This window comes from Phasianus colchicus, chromosome 2, assembly GCF_987193195.1.
Source record: "Phasianus colchicus chromosome 2, bPhaCol1.hap1.1, whole genome shotgun sequence".
Classification (NCBI taxonomy): Eukaryota; Metazoa; Chordata; class Aves; order Galliformes; family Phasianidae; genus Phasianus; species Phasianus colchicus.
This window is the reverse complement of record NC_143437.1, coordinates 67,083,130-67,095,788: the sequence shown is the minus strand read 5'-3', so window position 1 is coordinate 67,095,788 and position 12,659 is coordinate 67,083,130. Positions and strand designations below refer to the sequence as shown.

Below are 12,659 nucleotides of genomic sequence, written 5' to 3'. Positions count from 1 at the left end.
TCTTACATCTTAATTTGTCAATCTGTGACCATTATTGTCATGTGTTTATTTTTTAGTACTTATTTAGTTAACCTGAATAGCATTCATTTCTACTACCTGCTTAGCAGAGCACATCATAGAATCGTAGAATAGCTTGGATTGGAAAGCAACTTAAAGATCACTCAGTTCCTGCTGTGGGTAGGGTTGTCACATCAATAAAGGCTTCTCCAGAAATGAGCAGTATTGCTGTCCATTCACTGATCACTGCTTGCTGTTTGTTGTTTTTGTTTTTTCCCTGTACTGCTCCGTATTTGTAAATACTTACACTGTGTGTCTGAAATCCTTCTATAGAGAGGAGTGCTGGATTAATGCACTATGTTGTATCAAGGTTTAAGATTGAATTAAGAAATTCTCCTATTGTAAATACAAAAGAAAAAAGTGGCTTTTTCATTAGCAGGCAGATGCACTCAGCAGCTGACCATTAGTGAACTGCTTAACCATGTTACAATTCTGTCCAAATACAGTATGAGGGGAAATACTAAGGTATAGTATGTGAGGAATCCTGGTTTATTTTTACCACCAAAATTACAGTCTTTTTTACTAATCCTCACAGAGCAGACATAATAATTGTTTTTTGATTATGTTAGACAGTTGGATAGTTTCTCTAAGCACAGATCTTTATTCCATTGCACAAAAATCATCTTAATATTTTTTGTATTCGGTTGCATTTTGAGCAACTTCACGTAAGGTTGTTTCTTGTTTGTTTTTGCCTTAGAGACGACTGTTCTTGTCCTTTTAGAAAAAGAGTGCACCTGGTACAGTTGCTAAAGCTTCAAGTTTACCAAACTACACTGAAAAAGAATTATACTAACTTTTTAAATACAAGTTGCTTATTTTAGTTTAATCTGAGTCTTTCTCTTCTACCCAATAATTTGTATTTAGCAACTATATAGTGACAGCCTTATAACAGTTTATTTTGAGCATTACAAATCTTTTTTGTATCCTTTTTTTTAATAGATGTCTTCTGCTAAAATCAGTTACCTCATTAGACATGTCTCATCTTTTACTCTGTGCCTTTTCCAGACTTCCTAAGGATGTTCCTTTCTTACTTGAAAATGTAATGAATTTTCATACAGTAAGAGAACAGAAATCAATTTCAGCTTTCCTTTTTCCACTTTTGTTCCTTATCGCTCTAGCAACACAGTTTTATTTGCAAGTCTAAAAGACAAGCTCACATTGTTATTAAGACTAAGTAGCAAAACTGGTACTGATTTCCTTTCTTTCAGATCTTTATAAAAACGGTCTTCAGAGAGCTAATTTTGTACCATTCATTGCTGTGCTGAAGGTAAGGAGAATCACTTTATAAATGCTTTTCAATTTTGCCTGCTGTATTAATCAATTTGATTTGGACAGGATTGCTTTGATACTACTTGGGCTGCTCTGAAAGAAGTGCCTCCTACTTATTACCATGGAAACTACAACATATACAAAAAACATGATAGCACTATTTGATGGAGCAAATTCTCAACTACAAAATGCTATTTTTCAACACAGTTGCCATCGTTAGCTATGCATTTTTGCCACCAATGAACAAGAACCTGCATGCTGCACTTGTAAAAGTCTGCTCCAGTGGGGATGACCCTCTGTTTCACAGCTGCTATGATAGCATTGTTGCTAGGAAAATGTTGCCCACACAGTCCATCTGTCATCATCCTGAACAGATGGAAGTCAGAAGGCACCAAGTCAGGACTATATGGTGGGTGCGGTAGGACAGTCCAGCCAAGATTGACGATGTTCTCCTTGGTCTTCAGTGTGGTACAGGGCCTCGTATTTTCATGTTACAAGGGAAAGTTCATCCTCTCTGGTCTGACTCCAGAAGTTCAAGCCTTCAGCTTAGTTAGCACTGTGACATAGTGGTCAGAGCTGATGGTTTGCTCAGGTTTCAGGAAATCCCAAAGAATAATCCTTTTTCTATCTCAACAGACATTACACTTCACTTTACCCACTGAGAGCTGCATCTTGAACTTTGATAGGGAATTCATATGTCACCAACCATGGACTGCTGTTTTCACTCTGGCTTCTAATGATGGCACCATGTCTTGTCACTTTTCATAATATACTCCAGGAAGCTGTCACCTTCAGCCTCGTATTGGTTCAAGTAGATCCTGACAAGCTTGCATACAGTGTTCTTTTGGTTCCTGTGTGAGCATTTGTGGGACCCACCTGGCACAAACTTTGCAATATTCCAAAGCTGCAACCATCATTTCAAATGCACTGATGCCAGTATTCAGTTCTGTACGCAGTTCCCTGGTTGTAATCTGCTGATTTGCATGGATGAGCTGATCAAGATGCTCTTCATTTTGTGGTGTGACAGCTGTGCACAGCTGTCTGGAGTGTGGATTGTATTTCACATCATTGTTGCCACTGCTGAAATGTATCACCTGCCACCTCGTTGTGCTCACATCTACTGTTTGGTCTCCATCAACATTCAGCAACCATTAATGAATGTCAGTGGGTGCCATCTTTTCTGCTCAGAGGAATTTAGTCTGTACTTCCATGTCAGACACAGTTCTGTCAGACTGTCCCCCTGCTGCCATCTCTCACATGACAACAACGTGTAATTGGTCGGAGCGTTCAACCTCTACTGCTGTATCCTCAACATCTGCCTCTGACATCATGGGTCAACATAATGAAATAGGAGGCATTACTTTTGGAGCAGCCCCTGTAGTTTCCAGATAGGATGTATATGCTTGGATCAAAAATAATTGAAAGTAAGGCAAAGAGGAACTTTTCCTCTCTAGAACAGACATAGTTCTCAAACAGGACATTCAGCACGAGAAAAAGTTTGCCTTCTTGGCTGAAGCAGCAGAATTTGTTTGGATGGGACTTTCTCACTGTTGTGTGACATACTAATTCCTGTAACAGTGATACAGTATTATACATGTGGACATTTTACATTTATTATACCAAAAAAACTATATTCCTTTGGTTTAAAGAAATTAGTATTGTACATGTACCTTTGAATTCCCTTCTTTGTGGATTTTTTTTACCTTCTTTGGGGATTTTTTTCCCCTTGCGTGGAAGTGGACTTCTGAGTCTGTATTTGCAAGGCTTTGTGTGATGCCCAACAAGTAGAAGTTCCAAAGCACGCTCCCTGGAGTGTGACATGTGTGAAGTGCTTCATTTAGGTGAAAAAATGGAACATGCTTCTTAAACGTGAAAAATACAATCATTCACTTTGCTTTTAAAAGAATATATGCTGAATTCACATTTTAAGTTCTGGAAGAGTTGCAAATCTTTCTAATTCCCAAACTGTGACTGTATTTATTTATATATTTATTATATATTATGTATTTAATACTGATGTTATTACATGCATTGAGGGCTAATCTGCAGCTGGTGGGGTTAGCATACAGCCCCTGTATTTGGGTCTGGCTGGACTGACATGACGTGCAAGGTGCAAATAACAGCACTTCCTTTCTTACAGTAGCGTTGCCAAGCGTAAATACATAAATAAGGTGAATTATATCAATATCTAAGAAGAAAGGGAACGTAGAAATTGAGGTCAGGTTTGGATTAATAAAGAATTTGGAATTGCAGAATAGGCAGATTGGTTGGATATTTTTGCTAAGGTGGTCAGCAGTGAGGTAGTTAAGTGCTTTGGACTTTCAGTGGGGCATGCTGGAATCATGAGATTACTTAATTGCCTAACCACCTTTGAAAATCCTATCTGATGTACATATTTGAACAATTACCATGTTCCAAAGTTAATATGCCGTTGACACAGGCAACCCTACATATCTCAGAATGGCTGTGTATAAAGTCAGGGAGGTTACCACTTAAAGTGGTTCTTAACAGGACGGCTTTGAAAAAGTAAAAAATGTAAAAACAAGTGAACAACTATAACCACTTTAGATTCTTGGAAAGGGTTTATTTTGTAGCTAATAGATGCATGATAGGTTGTAATCACAGAACATTTTCAAGAAGAGTAATAATTTTACATACGTTTGTTTTTCTAAATGCAGCATCATTCTCAGCATCTATGACAAATCTTTCTTTTCCTTGCTGTTAACCCATCTTTTCTATGTATTTTTCCTGGTTAGCTCTTAGTTTTCTACCTTGATGAATGTAAAGCTCTTTTATTTCACTTATGATAGACTTAATGAATATCTGTCGTGCATGCTTATCTGTAGTTTACTTTTACTTTCCCTTTGGCTAGCAGAAGAAAAAAAAGCAGAATGTAGTTTACACGTAAAGAATGTCTCATTAGGACTGGGAAAATAAATGTTTCAAAAGGACCTCGTAGATTCGGTGCTGACAGAAATCCTATTGATTGGTGCATTGGTGTAGAGCTGCATTTGAGGATGGAGTAATGTGAAAAGAAATAAGTAGCACAACATAAACGAGATACATTACCATAGTAATGAGGGAAGGGAGAAATGAAGTTTGAATATTCTACTCAGAAGGACGTTTCTAAAATTCTGGATTGCTTGTTTTGCCCCCATGTCTTTGCGTTTTAATACAACTCTAAATATACCTGCCTTTATTATAAGTGTTCAGTAAGTGTTACCAAAGTAGTATGATTCTTTCCCAAAACATAATGCTTGAAGAGAGGATCAGATGAAGCTTATCAACAAATGTTTCTCTGACCTTAGTCGGAAAGTGGAAGGGTGATGACAAGTCATTAAAAACAATAATAATTAATAAAATATCCAGGTCTACATTTTTAATTCAGCACATCAGAAACAGGCATTAGAAACCTCATGAATTGAATGTATTTTGAAGTAAGATTTTAACAGGTGACTGTTAAATTACAAAGGCACAGGATATAAAGAAACCCATCTTCTGGTTGTGGTGGCCTGAGAAGTGCAGATTTAGGCCTCCTCCAGGGGCATACAATCTACATCATGTACCCCTGTATCTTTCCTCACTACAGTGGTGTTACTGCACGAAGGAGCTTCCTCAGTTGTTCAGAATTCCGTGTGTGTCTTTAGGAAGTGGAAAGATGATATTTTTTAGGATTCTGAATTAAAATATAATGGGAAAATACTAGATTGCGTACTGGCGAATCTTTGATTTACTACCTTCTGTACCTTCAGCTCATTCCAAGCCAAATGTGTCTGTGTTATTTTTATTGTAATCTAACCTGTTTCCTTGAAGTGGCTTTGATAACTTGGACTAATTTCTGTCTTACTTTTCTTTGGATTCAGAGCCTCCTGCCCTGCCTTTGCTTGGGATTTGGCGATGTTTTTTCTTTCTTTCCTGTCTTTTGTGACCATAAATCTTAAGATAAAAACTTAGCACTGGAAGTAATTCAACATATGAGTCTTAAATTCCTTCAAATCATCTTAGGAAGATAGGATGAATGGAAGATATCAACAGTGTTTCTGTGAAGAGAAATTTCACTTGAAATGGTAGAGACTTCAGGGTCTTTCTATTCTACAAAAGTGGAGTGAGTAGCTCCTAGATACCCTGATAACTGTAGCAAAACTCTTTTTTCCTGTTTTCATATGATAGCGAAATAGTTTCCATCTTAAATCTAGGATTTGTTTATTTTCATCTTTGATTTTTTTTTTTGTTTGGATTTCATTTTATTCAGATTACATAGTTCTAGTATCTGTATTTGGATTCCTGTTTCTCGCAAAGACAATTGTAAGCCGATTTCTGTGTGATAAACACAAGGAGAAACAGTGGTTTATGGAAAATGTGCCTTGCAGAATTTCTTCACGTTGCTTTTCTAGAATTCCCATTGCTTTTCTAGAAGGTAGACTACTGGGGGCACGTAATTGCTGCATGCCTACTGTGGGTCTTGCAATCGGTGTCATTTTTTTTAGGCCCACGTGAAAGGTGCAGGTCCTATAGCCCGCATCTGTAGTTCAACACATGGTTCCCTCTGCAGTCTGCTTTTATCCCATTATCCCAGTGTCTTGATCCTTTAAAATCTTACATAGTTTGGGATCTGAATTTTCACTGATTATTTCATGCTGTAACTTAGAGTCTTAGTTTTCTTAAATAGGGAAATACACTCAGTTGATTGGTTTGTTGTGGCTGAAATTCTTTGGGATGGAATATTCTTTAAAGAAAGGCTAACATTCTGCAGCAGATAGGAGTGCTTCTCCAGTCGATGCAATTTTATTAAAAATACAGCTTTTCAGAGATAAGTATTAGGAAGGAAAAATCTTTTAATTCTATAATTGCAATTAGATTCAGTCCCTTCTGATTGAGCTTTTAATCTTGCGGCATCTCTTACTGAGAATTTTGAAGTGCATGGAACTCCTTAGTGATTTTTTATAAAGGCAGTTCTTGACAAGAAAACCTTGTGTACTGGTTACTTTGATCAAGTGCTTGGAGCAGAAATGCTTCCTACATTATTAGTTTAAAGTAATATGAAAATGTGAAAACTTTCTCAACGTTTTACCGTTAGTTTACAAATAAAGCCATGCATCCCTAACGTGATGTAAGATCAGAAGTGAGGCTTTTCAGAAAAGAGAAAATAAAAATTTAATTTACTGGTTTGACAGTAATTTGGCAATTTTAATTTTTATACACATTTAATGAAGATATTTACATCAGTCATTCACTGCTCTGGAATCCTAAATTCTAATTCAGTGGCTTCTTCAGGCAAACGCTTTTCCTCAAATAGTTAGCTGTATATCAACTAAAATTTTAAACTATTCTTGTATTTGCAAAGATTTCATGGAGCTGTAGTACAAAGTTTTAAAATGTCAAGCCAAGTCAAAATATTGAATACGTACCTTCAGCATATTGTCAGGTTTTCTTTCCAGAATAGAACTGAAACTGCACAAAGTCCCAACTCTAAGTCAGGAGGTTTTAGGGGCTTTGATTGCCTGAGTATACCTTTTAAAAAGTAAATATTTAAAATAATAGTAACAATAAAAGCAAGCTGACTTTGGTTACCTGTCCTGCTTGAACTAAAGATAAAGAAGCAACCAGAAGTCTGGTTTTAGTAGGACAGGAAATTACTGTAAGCTTCCTATGGTGAATTTTATTTCATTATTTCTTTCCAACTGTTTGGTTAAAATGACTGTTAACAGCAAGCCTGGTAAACACCTTTCACATAGAAAGCAGTGTCTGTGTGTGCTGTGTTGTGTTTATTATTTGTCTCAGATTGGGTTGGTGATTATTTATGGACGTTTTTATCTGCTCTGGTGAGTTTTAGTTAAAACGTACTCTCTCTTCCAAAGCAACAAATGGAGAGATGGAAAACTGTTTTCACTTTTTAATAACTGAAATAGGTGAAAATATTTAAAACATTTTGAGCTGTCCCTTAGGAAATTGGTGCAAGTCAGCTTTGTACAAAGGCATTCGGTAGATATAAAATTTCTTTGACTGTGCATTCAGCTTTTGTCCAACCACCTGTGCTGGAAATACAGGGATTTGTTGAGTGGCGGATCTGCTCTCTTAAAAAAAAAAAAAAAAAAAAAAGTCATCTCATTGATGAAATTGATTTGTCAGTTTGTTCCATTCTAATGGTGTGATAGCCCAGCAGCTTTCAGTATGTTGAATAGTTAAAACCTGCTTTTGAGGTCAGTGTCAGCCACTCTGACCCCTGTGAACTGTCACCTGAGTCAGGATTGCTGGGATTAATCCTTTGATATTGTGATGGCTTCGCCTATCAATTGACTTTTTCATTACTGAAGATGTTAGGCCTTTTGTTTCCCTTCTTAGTATGTAACCAAGCAAACTCCTAAGTAGAAGGAGCATTTGTTCTTGTTCTCTCTCTCCTCGCGAGTAATAGAAGCATTCATCTTTTGTGAAGTGTACCTAATTAAACATGTAAAAATAGAAAATATAGCATGATTGCAAGTATTTCTGTGCTGAACACCAGTGTCATTTATGGGTAATTTGAGTGACAAATTTGCAAGACTGAACTGAAAAAATGTTGTATTTAGAAAGCAAGGTGTCAAATTAGAGGTTATCAGCCCTTTCTGCATACAGCCTTCAACGTCTGTTTTAAATTTAAACTCAAGGGTTAGTTGAATTCTGTAGCTTAAAGCACTACTGCTTATTATAGAGTACCTATTGCCTTAGCTTGTTCTCCCATTACCAAGCAGCTGTTTGTTTACTTTCCATGACTGTCTTATACACACACGCCTGGGCTCGCTCCTAGACAGCTTATTTAGACACAGACCAAAACTTTATCTGAGGATAAAACATTTCCTATTGTAGCTCCATGCGGGGCACTTCTGCTCCTTATTTCCTTGATTTGTTATTTCCCAAATTCTTGCTTGATTTGTTTGCACTTTGAATAAAATGAATAAACCGAAGCATATCGTAGATATGGAATCACTGATTCCTGCTGTATCAGGGTAAATTAGTCTAATTACACGTGGCAGTTTTATTTGCTTGTGATGTAATGTGAAATGAGGTCCTGCCTCCCCCTCAAAAGCCCGAGCCAATTAATAAAGCTTTTAAGCTCTTTGTCACAGGCCACCGTGGAGGTCTGCAGAGAAGAACTTTAATCCAATAAACATTTCATTTAGATCATGAAAAGAAAGCATGAGGAGAAGCTCCTACAAGAGGGTGTTACCAGCGATTCTAGCCACGAAGAGATGTGAGGAATTTGCCAAATTAACCGAGAGGCCTTCATATTTAACACATAAATGTGTCAAAACTAATAATAGAATAATTTAATTCGAGTCGAACCTTATATTGTTAAAATTCTAAGAAGCCACGACTGTTTTCTTCAAAGACTTTACTGTTGAGCTGGATGGACAGGGCAAGGGGAGGTTGTGAGAAACCCAGATAGCAAATAACACTGGCCGAAGCTGGTGGAAAAAAAAAAAAAGGAATAGATAATTAGGTGTAATTAGCGTGTATGAATTGTTGTCTCCCTGCCCTCGGCTTGAATAAATTTCGGAGAAAAAAAACCCTAGTGGTGAAAATGCTTTGATGTAAGAAGAGTCATTGTGGTTTGGCAGCATAAAGGCAGTGTTTTATACTTCTCGCATAATGGTCGTGATACAGAAAGAGTGAATGGACTCTGCACCCCCCAGTCTGCTTTACAGCAAGGACTTTTGGATTCTCTTGAAACAAAATGCATCAGAAGTTTTCAGTTGTTGGTAATGAGGTAGTGGACCTCATCAGAGCTAAGCGTAAGCCATCTTTAGCCTTTGTTTAGATCTTAATCGCATTTTTTTTTCTTATTCTGAGAAATCCAGTTTCGCAAATCAATACTTTTTTTTTTCCCCCTGCCTGCCAACAGCTCTGGCAGGAGCAAAGGCTAATACTGGGAAAAGAAATACGAATCAAACGTTAAAAAAAAAAAAACAGCAAAAAAAAAAGAAATGGAGACAAATAACTTCGGGGCGTCATTCAAGTGAAATACATGTAGTAGGGGTGAATTTGACCCTTAGCTCATGAATCATTGTGCTAGAAATTCGGAGTGAACTCTTGGCAATTTGCTTTTCACAGAACAGCACGGCTCGTTTATTAGGAGATTGAAAGTTACAGTCATTGTGGCTCTTTAGCAAAACTGCATCTTATACAATCTTTGTGTGTTTTTTTTTAATTTACATTTAGTCTTCAAGGGCACTTTTCTTTTTTCCTAAGCAATGTGAAATGAGGAAAGCTGTTCAGTGTGATGCTGTGCTGGAAGTTTGCTGTTTGCCATTATTCTGTTCCTTGCCTGGAAAAAGGAGAGACTACTTGTCTCCTACTCAGAACTGCCACATCTGTACCGCCTGAATTCTTTCACTTTTGTCTGAATATCTGAAATACTATTCACGTAACAGTGCATTTTAAGAGTCTCTGTCTTTATTCATGCACCATTATTTTACAAGTTAATTGTCTATTTTTCCTCTTCTTAGGGGGTAGCTGATTTATAGATAGATCTTAAAATAAGTTATTGAAAAGTCCTACAATGGATCTTATGTTCCTTGCGGTAGCAATAATAGTGGGCTTTCTTAGTTGTTAAAAGTTTTGAGGGCTGTAATGTAAACTTGCACAACTTCCACTGAATTCATTTTAACTCTAAATATTATCTATGCTGAACTCTTCAGTTTAATGTGTTCTTGTCACAGTACAAGACAAAGATTCATTTAAGAAATTCTGCTAGTCAGTATTTGACTTCCCAGATCTTTGTGCTTTAAGTCCATTTAAAAACAATTCACAAATAAAATGTTCTAAAATCATCCAAAGTATTAGTTTTGTTGACATTGTATAGTATACTTAGTTCATCTTTTTTTTTTTTTTTCAACGCTTAAAATTGAAACAAATACCTCTGTCCAAGGCTATTGCAGCAATTCCCTGTATTTCCTTATTGCAGGTAATGAAGAACATGGGGAAAAAGGACTAAGAAATCAGTTTAACTCCTTACAGCATTGCACTATTTTTATAGATCAGGTAGGCTTTTGTACTTGAAGTTGATTTGATCTGTGAAAGGCAACACCTGAATATCATGCTAAGTAATTATGTCTGATTGTAGGATTAATTTTTTTTTCAGGTATAGGTCACAGCAAATTCAGTTAGGGTAGAGTATGTACAAAGCTAAGAAGTATGCAGATTTTCTGTTGTAAGATTGTGTAAAAATTATTTACAGTTAATACTTGCATAAAGGTTAGAAAGGTTGATGAAGTGATATTTAGTTTTGCTTTACTATTCACTGCATGTCAGAATGTAATTATGACTGATTCATGAAACTGTCTTAGCAATGAACCATCTTTATTAAAATGCTGATCAAGACAAGAGCTGACAGTAATAAAGAATAGAACATTTTAGTGTTGTTGCTTTTGAATGATTGCTAATTACCCCAGAGGTCACACATAGTGCTTATGAGGATTCATTGACATTTTCTTTAAAGTCTACTGTTTCAGCAACATGTGAACAGAAAGACCAAAAACTGTGTGCATACCCAACAGTGCTTAGACCAAGTTTTTATCCATCACAAAATACCTGATGATTCTTTCTGCTTCCCTCTCCCTACAAGTACATCTGTAGTCTCATGGATCTGTGTAGGAGAAAGTTAGGCATGTTACAAATTCTGTTTTTAACAGGGCCAATTTTAAGCATGAATAAAGTGAGCAGCTCTTTGAAGGTCCTGCATCCGTGCCATGCTTGCCTGCAACTGTCAGGGTGGTTTCCTAATGGAGTTGAGGAAGCACAGCACGTATTTTTCATGCTTCTCTTAGCACAAGTCCCAGTCAGACCAGTTTCATGTTCTGAAGCATGCTGGTGATTGCTGCTTGCTGATAAATTGGAGACTAGGCTAAAGGTAAAGCCTGCGGTATGCTTTGCAGGTCAGAAAACACGTTTTTAATGGCACACTGCAACTGACTTGAGAGGATTCTTGTTCTACCAGAGTTGTGAAACACTTGGGAAAACACCTGCTGTAACGATATCCTTTGGATGAAGAAACCCTTTCTTGAAATCACTTAGGAAAAAAAAATAAGATCAAATAAATAAATTTCTAGTGGATAACTTGAGGCTAAATTGAGTCATTCCGGTGAGCTTCGTTTACCTGAGGAACTCTTTCTCTGTTGCAGGCCAAGGCTCTTGTGGTGTATGTATGCATTGTGTGTTCTGGGAGAATGTTTCTCTCCTTGGATGGATGTACGTGTATGAAGAGAAACATTGCCAATGAACAGTCTCGTTTTCTGATGTGATAGATGGAAGAAATATCAGACTGGTTAGAAGTTGCACTTCTCACTTAGCTGTGACCTGAGTGTGACAGGCTGAGGAAGCTCATCAGGTGTGGAAATTAGGGTAATCATCATCCCAAGATGAATCACTTCTGTCTCCGTCACTTTATACCTTCTCTGGGGTTCTCAGATAGGGTTTGTCTGTTCTCGTAGGCCAGCAGGACATAATGTATGCTTTTGTGTGTGGTTTTTTTTTTTTTTTATTGCCATTAAAGTTTGGAGCAGAGAACGATGATTGAGTTGACCTACAGCGGTCTTGGATAAAATTAAAGAATAGTTGCTCATCAGCATTATCAAGGGTCATGAGCTGATCACAGTATTTGAGTTAACAGGAACATGTTTTACTTAGTCGAGTGTCCTTCATGGACTCCAAGGCCTTTGGCATTTTGTGTATCTTATTGTGATACATGGAAACAAACATGGTGAGAAATTGCAGGTTATCCAACTCGCTTGGAACATCTTGAAATTTTCTAAAACTTTTGTTCCTCTACTTAAGAAACCACCACATCATGTATTTTAAGTAGTTTAAGCATTTCAATTGCTACCGTTCAGGAATGCAGCAGCAGAGGTATATCAGAGGAGCTTACAAGGAGAAAAATATTCTAAGTCTATGGTTAATAACTTTCTACCTAGAGTCTTATTTTAACTATTCTATCTGAAGACTGTCATTTTAGGTGTTCTTACTTGAACTCAGCCTTTGTTTCTTTTCCTTCTGGAAGTTTTTCTACCACTTCACTGGAAATGAGTGCATGATCAAGCTGTATTTTTGACTTACTGATTGCTTTTTCAATATTGTAATTGTATTTGTTCTTTGTATACATAAATACATAAATGACTTCAAAATAAATTGTATGACTAATTAATTTTGTGCATTTAATTTGAATAGGGTAAGTCAGACTAGAAATGTCTCAGTAGAATAGAAAATCTCTCAGAAACTGAAAGTGGTTCTACAGGAAAAGACCGGATGAGCTGTAGCTTTGATTTTACACGTTTTCATCAAAAGGGAAGTAGAAATGTAGC

The 12,659-nt window shown here is 36.8% G+C and overlaps 1 protein-coding gene across 2 annotated transcripts in view; it reads left to right on the top strand.

Annotated features, from left to right (window-relative positions):
* Positions 1-12,659, top strand: part of AFG1L (AFG1 like ATPase) — a 65,203-nt gene that overhangs the window by 28,088 nt on the left and 24,456 nt on the right. For both annotated transcript variants that reach the window (XM_090135913.1, XM_031611275.2), the window contains exon 7: positions 1,266-1,324. In XM_090135913.1, coding sequence (XP_089992039.1) covers positions 1,266-1,324 — 59 coding nt within the window. The remainder of the gene's footprint in view (positions 1-1,265; positions 1,325-12,659) is intronic.